General features: G+C 42.3%; 1 protein-coding gene across 1 annotated transcript; it reads left to right on the top strand.

Annotated features, from left to right (window-relative positions):
* Positions 1 to 1,977: 1,977 nt before the first annotated feature.
* On the top strand, positions 1,978 to 17,488 carry MICOS10 (mitochondrial contact site and cristae organizing system subunit 10). The gene is made up of 4 exons (XM_050909463.1): positions 1,978 to 2,044; positions 13,453 to 13,500; positions 14,124 to 14,233; positions 17,248 to 17,488. The coding sequence occupies exons 1-4, from the start codon at positions 1,978 to 1,980 to the stop codon at positions 17,254 to 17,256; spliced, it is 234 nt and encodes a 77-aa protein (XP_050765420.1). The 3' UTR covers positions 17,257 to 17,488.
* Positions 17,489 to 17,705: the final 217 nt, after the last annotated feature.

Below are 17,705 nucleotides of genomic sequence, written 5' to 3'. Positions count from 1 at the left end.
GTTTAATGCACCAGGTTCCTGACGCAAGGCTGTCAAAATACATTGAGACCCATTACACAGCAACGCGACCCTTTATGAAGCGCCTTACAGTCCAACAGCTCACCACCGCTTCCTTCATCCCCAAAGAAACGGCACTTTCCAGTGAGCCTAACAGTCTGAAAATGAGTAAGTGTGAAGTGAGACTACACATTGGCCTGCACCAGGTATTTGTTTTTGCCAGAGAAGACCACATTTCTGGGTTGTGTTTAAACACTGATTTCTGGAATTTAATTTTGGGGGAAAAAAAATGAAAGAATTATCCGGAGGCTTCAAGTATCTTTCCCCTCCTGATATTTTCCAGAGCTGTTTGGAAATGGGAGGGTGGAGCTGGCACATCGGGACGTACCACTGGGTCCGTGGTTTCAGAAAACACTTCTTTATCCGGTCAGGGAAAAAACTGCTTGATCCTGTTGGTATTTTTATAAGTAACTTGATGCATGGTTCTATTTTTGATACTGACTATGCAGCAATGCAAACTGATTTGAGTAAATTGCAGGGAGAGGAGCAGAAAAGGAGGCTCCCTTTACCGAACAACAAGAACTGCCTTCTCCAGGGAAACCTCTTGAGCCTGCAAGGGCTTAGTTTAACCACGTGCCTTCCAAAAACATTTTTAAAAAAGCCATTTAGATTTTTTAACTAAGTAAAAATAATAGGCAATTGTGATTGTTCAGTGATATGTGAAGGAGTTGAACTAAACCAAATACAGGAAAAATCTTTCATCATTGCTCTAGATCAAAACCAGTTATACAGTTAAGAAAAATGAAAGACCACAAATAATAATAACTTAAGAAAATTTTTGCCAACTTAAGAGTTTTGACTTCTATTTGTTGTTTTAGTCTTTAATTGACTTATTAAAGAACTACCAGTTTTATAAAGCAGTAGAGCCTCCTCCTCTCCAACCTGATAAAGAAAACTGTCAGAACTTGAAGAAATCAAAACAAGGAATTGCAGCTAAAAATTGCCTTACCAAGTGTGAATGGGGACATTATTACTTAAAAAACACTCTGTATTTTTTCACAAGGCTTCTGGAGAATGACTTCCAGAAAGCCTACACAACATCTGCAATATAAATGAAGTTTGAAACTATTCACACTTACATTCCTGGTTCCACAACGCTGTAGCACACTTCAGGATGTGCCAAAGACCCATAAATCACCAAGAACCCTTCCCACAACTCCTTACTCTAATATTAGCATCCTATTGTATGGAATAACTTCTTGAATATGACATTCTTTTCTTCCTGATATTATTCATCTCCTTTTCCCAATTAAGCAAGGTGTGGGGCCTAGGTTGCTCTTAAGAGGTGATCCCTGGGACATCGACAGGGATTGGCAACAGCTGTTTTTTTCCACACACCTGTACCTCTTTTCAGGCCCTGAAGAGAAGTTGAGGGCAGCCAGCAAAGATGCAGGAGCTGCGTAGGACGCAAGACCTCTGCAAGCCTCTGCGAGGGAAAACCTACATGCGAATGCGCATCCAGCAGGATATACCCAGCCCTGCAGTGAGAGAGATGGGACTCCACAGTAAAGATCGGCTCTTACCAAGGATGAGGTGAGAGCCCTGAGGGGAGCAGGTCGACAGGGGTGGGCCCAAGCCGGGGGCCTGTGAGAAGATGGGGATCCTGCCTTAGGCTGAGGGATACGAGGCCTAACAAGGACACAGCGGGAGCCCTGGCTGAAGAGGTGGGGCCCAGGAAGCGCTGGGGCTGTGGTGGGCCGGGTCCTACGGGGAAAACCGGGCTTTTGGGCCGGGCCCAAGGTCGAGCGCGGCGGCCATCGCGCCCTCCCGCCGGTAACCGTGACAACGGCGGCCGGGCCGGGCCGGGAAGAAATCTCGCGAGATCTGGCGCTCCGCCGCTTGCCCGCGCCGGCAGATCTCGCGAGAGTTGCGCGGGGGAGGAGGCGAGGGCACGGCCTGAGGTGGGAGGGGACGGCCAAGATGGCGTCGGAGGGCGAGCTGGGCAGGAAGTGGGACCGGTGTCTGGCGGACTCCGCCGTCAAGCTGGGTAAGGGCGGGGAGGGCAGGGCGGAGGGGGAGGACCCGGGGAGGAGCGGTGGCGGCCGGCCGGGCGCCCCGGGGCTGGGAGGGCCGCCGCCCGCCCGGCCCCGCGGCGTGGCCGGGCCCGGCGGGGAAAGGCCTCGTGAGGCCCGGTGCCCCCCGCCGCTCCGGGCCCGGCTTACGTTCGGCGGCGGCCTCGCCGCGCTGTGGGCCCGGGCGGGGCGGCAGGGTGTCCTGCGGCTCCGCCCTCAGCGCAGGATAGTGTTGCCCCCGGGGGTCGGGGACCGGCGCGGCGGGAGGGAGCCGGGCGGCCCCGGGCCTGGCAAGGTGACCTTGGCCGCGGGCACGGACCCCGCTGGGCCCGCTCCCACGGCCGCCCCGGGCTCTTCTCCGCGGCCCGGCCCCGTCTTACCCGCGATCCGGTAGCGGAGGGTCGTTTTTGACCTGTGGTTAGTCCCTCTGTTGAAGATGAGAGGTTTCCGTGGGAAATCTCCCTCTGCGCTGAGCTCCGCGGGCAGCGGGACGTCTCCTGCCCTGAATGAATGGGCCCCGGGTAGGCATAACCGGGTCCTGCAGTGCCACGACCTTGCCCGCCTTTAGTTTCGCTATGACGACGGCTTGGTTTTCGAAATCTGTTTGTGCAGGGCTGTTCACATCACTCGGTGTACGAGGAGGGCTGTGTTTATTAAAAGCAATACGCAGCGTGACACGCTGATAGCTTTGGCATGTGTTACTTAGTTCAGTGTGTGCAGTTTGACATTGAGAAGCTTTCCGTCCGGTGTCCCAACCCTGCAGACAGTTGTGCCTTTTCTTTAAGTAGGGGAGCACTTCCGTTGATTTTCTTCCATGCTTATTTGTCCTTAAAGTTAGGACTGTGCACATGCTTGCAGCGCTTCAGATCTGCAGCAAAACATTCATAACGTTTCACTTACAACTGTGAGTTTTATGAGTGATCATAATTGTGTATGCGCAGTTGAGTGCTCTTCATGTGACAGGCTGGCAAATCGACTAGACAGAGATTGTGGCTTTACGAAATGTGTATGCCAAAGCAAATCTTTAAATGCAGTGTATAGAGCAAGAAGTGAAGTATCTGACACGAAAGGTATGTGTTCCATGTTGGTGCAGAAGTCTCTTTTAGAACCATAAATAATATCTTGAGAAATGCGAATGTTTATTTCTTGTTGCTGTAGTGGCCTTATGCTTGAAAGCTGATGAGGAACTCAGGGTTTTAGTTGCCTAATACTTTTCCATTAGAAAAGATGTTTAGTAATTTTAAGTAAACTGAAACTTCCATTGTTTATAACAGGCCTTTGAAAAGTGTCAAGTGCTCCAGAGCAATGTCTTGCCTTATGAAATTCTATTCAGGTTTGTCTGACAAACATATCCAGATATGTTTATGTTTCCATAGCATTGGTTGCTTTATCATAAAATATTAAGTATGCCAAATTATAAACAAGAACTTGTTCCATGCTGCAGCTGTACATGTACATGTAGGAATCCTGTGCATGGAAAGTCTCTCTGGGAGGCTGAAAGAAGTGGATACAGGGTTGATTTCAATGCAGCGTGTCTCTTCGGCAGGCCTTTTGTTTTAATTTGGCGTTTTCTTCCATCCTGAAGTGGCAACAGAAGAAAGAAAATGTGCTTAGACTTTCTGCACTAGTGCTCTAGACCAAGGATTCCCACTGTTAGCTTCATGATGGCATTGAGTAGAGGTCTCAGTAAAATTCATGGTTTTCATTAGGTTGCCCAAAAAGGGCACACGGGCTGCGGCTCTTTAATTTTATCCTTAGCACTAAACCCAGTGTGATGGCCTCAGACACGTTTCTCCTCATGTGTGATAGCAGTTTTCTGTTTTGTGTGCTTTTACAATTGATCCAGTAACTGAAACGTCTGTGCTGGCAACCTCCTCTATGGTATTAACAACAAATGACTCGGTATGAACTTTGGAAGTCGCAACAACCCAGAAGTTGCTTCATACTCCAGTAGTTTGTGACTGAAGATGATGATGGCCTTTAAATGTGAAGTGAGTCGGTGGCCTAGCTATGCAAACTGTTAACTGAGTGCTGACAACACAAACTTTCTCAGACTGTCTCAGTGGAAATGATTGTTTTCTCTGCAGGCACTTTAAAAACTTGTGTGGTTGTGATGATTGTTTTTGTAGTATTACTGCAAGGTTTGCTGGAGTTTCCAATAAACTATCAAGGACAGTTGTTATACTTGAAAGAAAGAAAGACAATAAACTTTTTTGCTTGAGAATTTCGTTGCTTGTTATGTGGGATATAGAAGTTTACCAAATCCTCACTTCTTTGTTGGACTTTTCCTTGCGGTGGCCACAGTTTCCTTCCCATACATTCCTTTGCATCCTTCCTGAGCGCTGCTGCAAGAGAGATCTTTCCAGCCAAAGGCTGGGGAAAAACAAACACTGGGATTAGCCCTGTGTTTTCCCATTCCAGACCCTGTAAATGAAGGAAAGCACTGAATTTCTGAAGCCTTGCACATGTGACAGTTTTCCAGTGTCCGTGAGAACTGTAGAGACAGATAACTCCTCTGGATTAATTCGAGGGCTGGAGGGACATGGGAAACAGCTGCTACCTCCCCTTCTCACTCTCTTCTATCAGGATGACTTTATTAGCAATAGTATGTTTTTTAAATAATAGCCGGGGGCTATGCAGCCTGTCCTATCTTGTATTAGTCTGTCAGGCTTCCCACTACAGTTGCATAAGCGAGTGTACTTGTAGCTGGCTGTGTTGTTTGTAGTTGTGCTGTACCGCTTTAGTTGGAGATCAAGCTCCTGGAAAAAACTTGATCTCGTGCCACTAAAATGTCCAAAATATATATTTATTGTATGTTACATCTTTTGAAATGCTGTATTATATTTTTGACCTCTTGGTCACTACCTGTGTGCGTCTTGTAATTCAGTGTTAAAACTCTTTCTTTTTCCTGTTAGCTCAAAACAGAGTATGTTGTCAAGCGTTGTTAAGACAGTATTTCATTTCAAAGAGTTAAGTACTGTAAACCTCTGTATGCCTGCACAAAACATCGAAACATTGTTAAATGGACTTTATGTGCTCACCTCCTTTTTATTAGGACTGACATTTATTTGTTTAGCTAATGATGAGGATGGGTCTAGGTGTGTTTGTTCCCCTTCCCTTTCTAAATCTAGCTGTAGCCACAGTGTTTTGTGTGTAGTGGGCTGGGTTGTGCTTTCTTGGCTGACCAGGCTGCGTCTCTGATGGGCGATCCAGATCGTGCTGGCTCCGGCTTCGCACCGTTCTCAAGACTTTTCACCCATGCAGTCATTTAAATAATTTAACTTTCTGTTCCATCTTTCTTCCAGATACTGATTTTTCTTACCCATCAGAAAAGTTGCTTGTTTTGTGTGTGGGGAGGGAGAATCAAACTACAGTGGCTTGCTTTTTCTTCCCAGCTTGCAAAGCTTTATAAACTCCTGTGTCCTCGCCAGCCCTCCCAACCCTTTCTTCCTTTTTATCAGTAGAGCTCTGCAGAAAGAGACGGGGAAGTAATTGTATTGTGGTGGTCTCCATCCTACCGGCTTCAAACCCTGTTTAAAGGGTTTGTTTGTTTGTTTAACTGATTGGTAGTTCATGCCTGTTTATTTGGAAAGACAATTACTCATGAAGGACTGACAGAGTTGTTTTTTCTCTGAGGCTATAGTTTTGGACAAATTATTATTATATGCCGTTTCCAGGGAACAGGGAGGCAATAAAGAGTATGTGTGTAAGGGGAGGGAGATTTGTGTGCCTGTGTGTCTTGTTTTGTTTCGAAACTGTTGTAGTTTTAAACGAGTTGAACACTGTAATTTATCTGATATTGAAAGGTAATCCTAGGAAAGCCGTTCACTTCTTGGCTTGTGTGTTAAGTTGCTGTGCTGAAGTTCATTTTTTTTGCAGGAGACAAATGTTTTGATGTATGACTGTGTTTGACCAAAATTCAGCCTGGAAGCTTGTAAATAACCCAGTGCAGTAATGTTCATTTTCCTCTAATCCTCTGTTTTGACATCTGAAAATAAAACACTTCTAATTTCCATTTAATAGGAATTTTTTAAGAGAAAAGGGCACTTTCAATTCTCCTGCAACTGTTACATGATTTCTTTGGGCTTGTATCATCTGGCCTGCTTAAATAGCTGTTTCTGTTAATGGCAAGGGTGAAATTGTATTGTTTGTGTCATTCCACAGATTGCAATCCATACAATGATTCTTTCTGAAATATTCAATGTCAGTATTTTTAAATAATCCTTCACATGGTTATGAATAGGATAAAGTCAGTCTGTATAATGATAAAACTTGATTATACTTCCTGAAAACTGGATTAGACTTTCTCTAAATATACAAAAATCCTGAAATTCCTGTTTTGAAGTGGTTTTTTTGCTTGGCAATTGTAATGTGGCTATCCAGTCTTAGCTGCCAGGTCAAAAGACTTGTTTTTCATTTGGGATTTTGTTTTTAATGCTGGAGAACACAAATACTGTGCGAGCACCCAACTGCATTGTTATGTGAGCTTTGTTTGTAACCCCAAGTTATTTTCCTTTGTCGTGCAGGAGAAGATCCAATTCTACTAGTTGTATCTTGTAGCAGTCCAAGTAGTGTAAATATTAACTGCTTATGGCTTAAGCTGTGCAGGGAGGCAGTACAGCCAACAAAAAAATGTTTTATTTGGAAGAGGCGGACAAATGCTGTTCCGAGAATAGGCTTTTAGTAAAAAAAAAATCTAACAGCAATATTTAGTTATGTTGTTAGCAGAGTTCTGAATACAATGACCGTCTACAAATTAAGGGGCTATTATCTTCTTTTGGAAGAAAAAGACAGGAAAATCTTTAGGAATCCAGGCCTCTCTTCTCCTAAGTGCATTGTGTCCTGCTGTTCTTCTTGGCTGGCCATCCGACTGAGTCAGGAAACTCTGCCCTGCCTAGGTGCACCCGATCAGCTCACTAACCGAAGCTGTGAGCGACGCTGGGGGAAGCCCTGCTCGACCCTTGTTCCAGCCTGCTCTTAGCAATACTTCTGGTGTGCAAGAAAACCTGAAAGAAGAGCTGTGACATCCGCCTGATAGTGCAGCCATTTAAAACCCCAGACTACGTAAGATCTCCTCTGCTGGAAATGAATCCAAAGTGCGCTGACTTCCTTGTCCTCTGCATTAGCGCATTGATAAGATGCCAGCTGTGCCTTCCTTGGGAGGTGGCACACAGTGACACTGTCCAGGGGAAGGGGAGTCTAGCCAAGTGATACCCTAAACCACTCGTTTGGCCCTTGAGATGTTACAGCAGTAGGTGGGAACAACTCTTTGTTATATCAGATATAGTTCTCTGAGAAAATCCTTTCAGGGCTGCTGAAATCCTTGATGATAATAAAGCAATAGCGAGAGCTTTGAGAAGGATCAGGCTTCTTTCCTTAGGATTTCTACTAGTGAGATGCCACCGTAACACTTCTTGCTCTAAATTGCCTCTATTTCTTAGCTGGGCCAGTAGACGTCAGTAATGGTCAACCTACGTTGGATGGGTGTGAAGAAGCATGATTGCCAGCCCTGATAGGCTTGCAAAAGCCCTAAATGTGGATGTGCTTACTCCACCAAACTTTTCTTTTTAGCAATGCTGTTGTTTTCATTAGCGGAATATTTTATTGCAGTAAGACAAGGTAGAGTTTTCTGTCAGAGGTGTATTTTCCATATTATGCGTATCTTGCTGATTTCTTATATATGTGCTTCTAAAGCGAGTACCACCCTGATTTTGTCTAAAAGCTTGATGCAATAGTGATGAGATCCTTTGTTCTGTCTATTCAAAGAGCAGCTTCCACTCTTCTCCCCTTCCCCTTTAAAAGAGGGAGGACATGTGTGTGCCCTCTCGTCTGCCCAGCTCATTCACCAGTGTGAGGATGAAAAGTTTCTGGTCCGCTACGAGACTATTGCTGTGATTGCTTGGAGGGACATCACGGGCTAACAGCGATACTTCCTGCTGCTGTGTGTCCATCTGCAAAAGTGCTGATGTTTATCTAAGGTTAGCCATCGGGCACTGGTTGAACTGCAGGAGTGCTTAAGGGTGAAAGCGGCCCCTGAAAGCATGTCAGGATTTATGGTATTTGGATATTTATATTCTGTCGTTCCAAATATTCTGTGTGACTACAGTCAAATGCTAGAAGAAAACAAAACACACTTTTCCTGCTTCTTCCTCGAGTACTTGGTATATAGTTTCACTATGGTTTCTTCTAGTGTCCTCGCTCATTTTTCGGTCTGCTATGTAAACAATCCACACAACAGGGGAGATGAGAATGAAAGCTTCAAAGTTGGTGTTTGAAGAAAATCTGATTCCTGCCACGAAAGACCTTGCTAAGAGTCTGCTTAAAATTAATTCTGTCCATAAATAAGTGATTTCATGGTCTTGGATTTCTGACTGGTGCTAAGTACTGCCCTGTAAAGGTCCTGGTCTATGAAGAAGGATCTCCTCACCATTTTTGCACAACAATTGTCTCTGTATCTTCTTAAAGTGGGATTGGAGGGGGGGCAGGACAGGACACCCTACAACAGGAGGGAGATATAGTTTGAGAGTTGCTTCTGTTTTTTGTTTGTTTTGAAGATCTTGACTTTTCTTGGGTATTTCTTTACCAAAAGCAAATTTTACTGCTGGCCTGAGCTGATGCTCATTTGAAACTTCCAGTGCATCAGGCGCCTGGATGAGATCTGCTGTTGGACCTTGAAGCTGTTGCTGTCACTGTCCCCAGAGAGAAGCTAACCGAGCTCGATAGATGTTGTTGATCCTAATGGAAGCTGTCTTTCTAGCTGGGAAGAAATCTTCTCTGTTGGGACAAGTCCCTGACCTATTTTAGAGAGTCTTGTCTGTACAGAGTGGTTGCTATTTTCTTAGAACAAGAAGCCATCTTCCAGGAGCTCCTTCTTCATTTTATTTCAAGCATTTAGTTCTTTTAATTGTAAATTAACAGAATCTGAAGGAGAGGAGGCTGAAGCTCTGTATTTTGTATTTGTGTGTAAGGAATGGCAGAGGAAAATAATCTGATGACAAAAAGAAAACTATTAAGTAATTTAAAAACTTCCAGCTGCTATAGTAACAGCAACACATTTGCCAGATGTCAACAAGCATATTTTAATCCTATTTTAAGTTTCAAGCTACTGAAGAAAAGTATATCTAGGTGTGGCAGTCTTAATCGCTGCTTCAGCCCATAGCTGCTTGGGTAGCCTAGGAAAGAACCATGTACTATTGCCGTTGGAGGGACTGTTGATTAAATTTATAGAAAAAGCTTTTCCCAGATGTTCTTATGGAGCAGGAGCCCATCCTGAAGATTTGTGTTTCTCTCCGAGACACTTTTATGATGTCCTGTTGGGTATACGGCGTGTGCTCTTCTGTGTGTTAGATTGATTTGAGGTGTCGTGACATTTTTCTTGGAAGGTGTATGAGCCAAAAAAATAGAATGAAAAAGTTTTGGAGACTGGGCTTTCTGCCTGATACCAATTCTGTGTGGCTGTGCTGGTCCATGCAGCCGGGACGCTTGCTGGGCAGTGGGAGTAAGACGTCCACAGAACTGTCCTGCCCCTGTTGACACTGACTGTAAATGAGTTTAAGCTGAAGTGATAGATGTAGGGTGGAAGAGACTGTTTTTCTAGTTAAACATTTTAAACTGTCAGAGGAGGTGAAAAATGCGTTGTACTCTTTCCTGTGGCCTTTTCCTCCAAAGAGTCTGTCATGCAAGAAAAGGAGGGAAAATGTGCCCGGCGTGGATCAAGCCCTTAGCTTTTCCATGTTCGTTTGTTTTTATTGTAAGATAAACCTTTCATGTTTTATTGTTATGAAGTTAAAGCCTGGCCTAGAGGTGCTGATCTTTAGTAGAAACAGCTGCAGACTGAGTGTCCCCTGGTCAGGTGGGAGGCTCTTTGAAGCGACATGTTGCCTCTTTAAAAGGAAATTGAGCATACGAGAACTTAAACCTGTAAAACTCATCAACAGCTCTGCCATTGTTTACCTCTGGTGTAACTTTATATAGAATTAAAGTGAAAAGCGTTACTTTGCTCCCAAGACAAGATGGTTTAGCTCCCCCTTGGTCCTGGAGACGCAGGAAATGACCGCATAACCACAAATGCTTTCTAGTGGAATGAAGATGAGTGACAAACTATCCACAGAAATAGGTTCTTAACCAGACAGGCTAAGAAATTAAATGTAGCTGAAGCTTCTGGTTTTAAGTTAAAACCAATGCTTAAACGTTAAAGCCAAGTAGAAAAGGGCAAATGCTGTATATGCACTGGCTGACGTGAGGGGGTAGAGCTGAGCGTTTCTTGTCGATTGGGTGTTGCGATCAGCAACAGTTTCCAGCATAGACTGTAGTCTGCTCCTCAGTAAGAAAAGGAATGAACCTAACTGCCTTTGGGATGAGGGAAGCTAAGGTACTTTTTTGGCTTCGTTTCTCAAGTTGCCTTCTTGCACAGAAAACAAAAACCCATTAGCTGTCAGATCTCCTCCTTTAGTTCTCTGTAGCATTTTCATTACTTAAAGCAAGGCCCTAGATATCTTACTATCATCTTTTGAAGCTAATCAGCCACTGTATTCCCCCCTTCCTGCTGGAACAGGGTGCAGTGGTAGCCTCTAAAATGGCACTAAAATTGCATTTTTGTGAAAAAGAAGAATCCGTTCAGGTTCACTGCTTCAGAAAAAAGCTTTCTTAGGAGAGACAGAATGGTCTTTCCTAAGTCAGTCATGCTGGACCACATCTGCTGAACAGTGGTGTTGGGCATTAGTGTGGGGGAAGACCTAGGTTTTGGTTTAGGCTTAGGCTGAATTGCAGTTGGCAGAAATCATAAATTTTTCACCTTTAAGTGTATCCTGTAGCTTCCCCCATGGCCAACAGGAAGCAGCATTGATGGCATCTGTGTGGAGTCCTTACAAATGGGGCTGTAACATGAGAGAGCATCTGAAGGAGGTGAAGAGAATACAGGATAATGATGATTTCTGGCAGTAGATGGAAAGAAACTTTATTACCGATAGCTGCTTTCTTAGTGCAGACTTTTCTTAAGACAAGAAAGTAAGCAGTTTACCACCATGCTGGTAAGAAGAATGTGGGTTTGACTGGTAACGTGGAAAGTGTGGTGACATTAGAAACTGCCCGGGCTCTGCATGGAGATGATGCAGAATTTGTCATCCTGTAAATCATTTCTCATTGATTAGCTAAACTGTTTGGATTGGCAGAAGGGATCTTTTCTTGGACAGGAAGCGTAGGACCAGTATCACTCACTGCATGACAGGCCTTCTGAACCGGACAGTTCAAACAACGCCTAGCGCTGTCTGAACGGAAAGTAATTACCTCCAGAAGGTCCTTTTCAGACCTACGGTGCAACAGCCCAAAACAAAAAGGCAGCATAACTACGTATTGTAGGAAAAGACTGGCAGAGGGAGTCAGGTCAGAGGGCCAAACAGTTGTCCGTTGGATGAATTCTTGAAGATAGTAATTATCCTTAATAGCATAAACATTCTGCAAGAGCCAACACCAGCTGTATTATAGCAAAGGTACAGAAGGAAGGCCCTACTTGGGGAGGGGGAGTGGAGGAATTAGCACGGATGAACTGCTGCTCTTAGTAATGCATGATGTCTCTTCCAGTCTACATATAAATGCCGGTCAGTGACACGGTATGAGTAGTTAGCTGTTTATATGAGATGCTCCAAGTAGTGTATCTCTTACTGTCTGAAATGCAGAACAAGCCTGAAGCTCTGACCAGACATCTGAGGAACTGAGACTTTTCCTTCGCTGTGCAAATGATTAGAGTGAAAACCTGACCTTCTGCGAAATGCTCGGTTTCTAAAATGTCTGGGGGAGTTATGTCAGGACCACTTGGCAAGCGGTCAAAGTTCTTCCCTGCAGTTGCATGTTTTGTGAGCCTACTCCAAAGTTGTAATGACCTGGTAAAGTAGTTACCTCTGTCACAATTGAAAATCTCTAGTAAAATGAAAAGAGTTTTCAAAAGCAACTCTGATTTCCAGCTCTCCGTAAATACGGATAGTGAAGTCCTAACAGGAGAGTAAACATAAGGGAGTTTGCTCTGATCATCTGTTCGGTCATCTGCATTCTAATATCTGAGGTTTTTTTTAAATCAATGAAAAACGTGGGGTGCTTAGTTAATTTACTAGGTAGTGCAGTAAGTATTGTTTCAATAATCTGTGCCTCAACAGGAGCTACCGTTAGTATACTTTTTGCAAGGAAAAAGGTTTAAAGAGCAGAAGGAAACTTAAAAAAAAGAAATGTACTTCTATACGCCAAGAGGGTATAGGATTCTTTGGCATTGTTCTGGACTCAACCCACTTAGTAATGCATTCAACAGGAGCTTAAATAAGGATCACATGCTTTTAGAATATTTAAAAAAAAAAAAGTATGTCTTTTAATTAATAAAACTCGTTATACTTAAGTTAGATTTCTTGTATTGGAAGGAGAGAATTGAAACCCATAACAGGATGTGTTTGCTGCAAAATAAACCCGAAACTGTTAGGTATTTTTTTAATGAGCATATGCATGACTGATTTTTTTTTTTTTTTTTTTTTTCCTTTTTTAAACTTTTGTACTTCTGTGCCTTATCTAAAGTTCTTGTCTTTCATGGATATAATTAAAGGTAGAATTTACCCGCTGAGCTGAAAGTTTTCACTGTTATATTTATTGGGTCGTGAGAGGAGTTTTGCAGACTTGCCTGACTTCTTGCAGAAAATCATAAGCGCACCTTCCAAGGAAAGCAAAAATTATTTTTAAATATGCCAGCCGAGTTTTTTAATGGTGCTGGATAAATTTTTTTCAACTGCTGCAGTTATTTCTATATATAGTATAAGGATGTGAAAAGTCATTCATTCCTAATGTGTTTAAATATGCTCCATAATGAATGTTGTGGATGTGAAAGATAAGCAGCCTGGAGCTTTCTTGTGCAAGGTATAGGGTAACACAAAGCATCAAAGTTTTGCTGCCCTCAGGACACACATTGAAGTAGTTAAAGTAGCGAGATGAACGCAATACAGTAAGATATTCATCTGCAAAATCTAAAGCTCAAGGACACAATAAGTTTTCATTTAAGTGTTTCTCATTTGCTGACAATGAGCCAAATAAATCTTAATTCCACATTGTAGATGGTGACAGAAATTCAGTAACTTTCCCTGGGATGAGAGTCTGGTTTGTTTCCCAAATCTTTCTGATAATGTACTTGTATATGCTGGGATTCTAATCTGAATTAGCTGCTTACAGTTACTTAAGAAAACAAGAATTATTTTTTTCAGAATTGCTATTTAAGAACATTTTTGTTTGGTGTGCTGAAATGACGTGTAATCTGATATTCCTGAGTTGGAACAAAGAATTACTGTGAAGAACTAAATAATTTTCCATTACTTTGCATTATCTTAGTCCTTACTCACTGCATTTCTTCTTACAGGTGCTGGATTCGGGTTAGGAATTGTTTTCTCAGTCATCTTCTTCAAAAGTAAGTATGCTGCAGTCATCTTGACTGCCTGGTTTCCTAATTTCTGTCTATTGTAGGTGCAGTTTAAAACCAAGAAGTCTTTGAGGCTGTAAAACTTAATCAGCATGTTAGACCAATTCTTTCATTATTGGTCATGTCTTTTCAGTTGAAATGGAGTTACCTAAACTTTTAACTGTTGTGTAACAAGGTTGTTACACACGGCATCTCTCTAAGCTCCTACTGTGCTCAGCTCAAATTCTAGAATTGCAGGAAACCCTGAGCCAAATTACTGGAGCCATGTGTCTAGACATCAGTTTATGCCAGTCTTACCAGGGTTTTAAAACTTATCTAAATTCTTTTTTTAGTTATGCTTTGGTAACAGAATAATTTTCAGTAATATCTTGAATTCAGAGATTGCTCTCCATTAAATTCTAAATATGACGTCTTACTCACTGTTACTCTTGTTGTTCTGAAGTGGTCTGGTTTTTAGCTGATTTTAGGACTCGTAGAACTTGAAAATGCCTAATATGCATCTTCCAGTAGTTTATTCTTTCTTGGTGCTTATTTAACAATGCTGTCACTGTCGTGTGAAATGAACAGCTTTTCTTGACTAACTTTTCCTCTCTGCTTGCCTTCCCCCACAGGAAAGACATGGCCTATCGCTTTTGGGTCAGGGATGGGGTTAGGAATGGCTTATTCCAATTGTCAACATGACTTCCAGTCTCCGTATCTTCTCCATGGTAAATTTGTAAAAGTAAGTATCAGTACTAGTTACTATTAATTGGTAACTGTTTATAAGTTAGCATTGAACAGTACATCTAGACACCATTTAAATGGATATTCCTCTGCCTTTCCCAAAAGAGTACTAAGTAAGAAGAAACTCGTGTTGCCGAAGCAGGGGTAGTTCCCCTGCTCTTTAGAAATTTTTAATATCTGGTGTGTTTAGCAGTAAACTTACTAGACTGAACACATAGAATTAATTTAACAGATCCTGCAGGTAGGTTTTCCCACAACCTGAAAACAAGTATAATAAAAATACATGTTAGAAAAGCTGAAAAACTCAACTAACAGTAAGATTCTGTCTTCAGACTTTGAAAGAGGTGAGCTAGGAAGAAACTGAAAGTCATGTCAGGCGTGTCAGGTAGATCTGCCTGTGGAAGCAGATCTTTGATCTGTGGGGTGTTTTTTTTTTTTTTTTTTTTGCAAGATGAAAACACTAATCACTTGTAAGTTTTGTGGCTTGTTTGGCTGGGTAGTAATGTAATAATTAGTCTGAAGAAATTGTACACTTTAAATAGTATTGAAGAGGATAATTTAAATGAGTTCAGTATTATCACTGACCATGCTGAGAAAAAAATATTTAAAAATAGATTAATTAGCAAGAATCATTTGTGCGCTCGCAAACTGCCTACAGTGCACTAAGTCCACAAACTGACTCCATTAATATTTTCTTTATTTCTTCACATGTGAAAGTTGGGGCTGTTCTTACGGTAATTTATCATTGTGGCATCTGGGAAAAAAAAAAGGGGTGTGCGTGCATATTTTGGATCCACAAAGCTATATACTGCTAAAAGCGTTTCACTGATACCGGTGGAGAGGCATCCACCAGGACATATTTACAGTTATTTTAGCACTTCAGAAAGTACTGAGGTAAAATGTTCTGCCAGGAGCTTTTCATGGCCAGTACACAGAGTGCAAAAATTGCTCCTGTATTGCTCGTCTGCCTGATGAAGGAGGCCTGAAGGTGTTTTTAGGCTTTTTTCTGATGCATCTAGAGCTGTAGGTTGAGTCCAGTCCTCCTTAGACCTACTAGCAGATGAGCTTTTGCCAGCCTTCTGCAGCCCTACCAGACATACCTGTTTACAAATATTTTCTTCAGCTGCCTGTTAAGAAAGGGAAACAATAACAAGATTCTTGAACAACTTCTTCAGAATAAAATATTTTGGATAGCAATATGGAGAAACTGTGACTTAGATGCAGCTGATACAACATTGCCAGCTACGGCCCAGAGTCAAAAGTCTGTGCATGACTCTTCTGGCCAGATTTGTTAACATTAAAATGTGTTAGCTTTCCACACCATCCTGAGGGTATTCCTCCAATTTATGTCTCCAAAAAGAAGCTGGAATGACATGTCTGTGGCTTCATGTGCATGGTAAATGCCCTGTTCACATGTTCTAAGAAAGCATTGTTCATTCAAGGATGCTTGTTACTAGTGATGCTGGGCAACAGAAAACTGACTTTCAGGTCAGCCTAGTAAGGGATTTTGTTTGGATTAAGGACTAATCTGTGTTCTGGAGCAAGGGTGGTCCTTCGAAGCATGAGGTAATTGAAAGGACACTTCACAGAAGAAGCGCAGCTGCCTGCATGGCACAAGATTAGACAAATAGTTTCCAGTGCACTGTCTGCACTAGCTTTCTCTGGCACAAAGAGGCTGAACATGCTGAGAGAGGGAAGATGCGGATGAAGCCATCTAATGGTTAATGTCATTAATTCTCTCCAAAATGTCATGTCATGGATAACGGCTCCAGGGTTATTACAACAAAATTATTTCATTTCTGTTGGTTAGGAGCATGGAAAATATTGTTGCATTATCACTCATCTGTTTTTTTCCTAGAAAAAACTGTTGTAACTAAACTCTATAGGACTTCCTTTGCAAAACCAAGTTTCTGTTCAAATGCTAACTTGTCAAAATGTGAGATTCTGCAAGAAAATCAGCTTTATTAAGAGAGAGAGAAACGTAACATGGATTAGCTTGAATGAAATTATTTCTAGTTTCCCAAACCTGTCAAGTTCATAGGATCACAGGATAAACTCAAGTTGGAAAGGACTTCAAGGAGGTCATCTAGTCTGACCTCAAACCCGGTCAGCCACGAGGTCATACCAGGTTACTTGGGGCTTTATCCAGTCTGGATTCTTGATTCTTCAGGATCAAATTCTTAATTCTGAATCCTAAGTGAGAATGAGAGAGGACAGAGGACCTTCATGATACCACATAATCAGGAGATTACAAAGCAACTTTGCAGCTGTTCTAGCTGTAACTTGGATCATCATGCTGCCCATCCTTTGGGATAGTAAGTTGATCATGAAACGCTAACACCAATGCAAGAGCCATTCATCTAGGCCAAGAGACTACTTAAAATGCAGAAAAGTTCTAATATGTGGTCATAAGATTCTGAGGGCTTTTTAAGTAATTTGATCAAGTGGATGTCCCTGTGACTTCAGCTGAATTAAAAATCAACATCTAGCAGTTATTTCAAGGCTTAAAACAGTATGGCTGAGAATTACATGGCCTCAGGTTTCCTTGCAAAATGGAAAGTATCACATTTTCCAGGTTATTTAGCCTGTATTATTGATCACCCAAAAAACCACAACCCTGTACTTTGATTGCAATGTGGATTATATTGATGTGCAACAATACAAGAAGTTTGGCAACTGGAGCCTTTTCTCCTGCCCTTTGTGGCTTTGCTTTCTATCTGATTTCTATTCAATCTGTGAATAGTTAACCTGAACCATAATGTTGGGTTTTTTTTGAAGTACCCATTTTATCAGAATGGAGGCTTATATGCATGAAAAAATGGCATGCTTCTGGTATGAAAATAGCTGCTTAACTTCTCCATACTCAACTTCTCAGTCTAGCAAAGGATGAAAATGTTAAGCCTACCTTCTGGAAATGTTGCAAATCTAAGTGGCTTGCTTTACATCGTGCAGCACCTTCCATGTAAGGAACCCAAATGGCTTTTTAATAATATAAGCCTTCTTGCTTTACAGGAACAGTGACTAATGACTAAGACTATCCCAGTGGGAAGGAAGGAGAAATCAATGATTATTCCTCAGGAATACTGAAGTGCCCCTGGAATAAGCCAACATTCTTCAGTAACGATCACCAGTAACTCTTTATACTCCAACAAACTGTTTCTGTACATGAAACAAAGTTCTGTTGCTTGTTTTGTATCGTGTCTGGAAAGTGCAAGGAAGAGCTCTTCTGGGAAATAAATAAAAGAAAAATGGCCTTCTCTGGTGTGTTGACTTTGTATGTGAGTGAGAGAGAGAGAGAGAGAATGGAAGGAGAGGACTTCATTTTGAGTACGTAGCAGCTGTGACCACCTGGGTAAAAGCCACTGTGAGAGCTCTTCAGAAAAGACAGCCGTCGTATGTTCCTCTCCACTCTGCAAAGGCAACCCCCATCTAACATACAGTTCAAAGAAGCATTCCCACTTCATAAATCA

Source organism: Gymnogyps californianus, chromosome 21 (genome assembly GCF_018139145.2).
Source record: "Gymnogyps californianus isolate 813 chromosome 21, ASM1813914v2, whole genome shotgun sequence".
Classification (NCBI taxonomy): Eukaryota; Metazoa; Chordata; class Aves; order Accipitriformes; family Cathartidae; genus Gymnogyps; species Gymnogyps californianus.
This window is presented reverse-complemented; position numbering and strand designations above follow the sequence as displayed.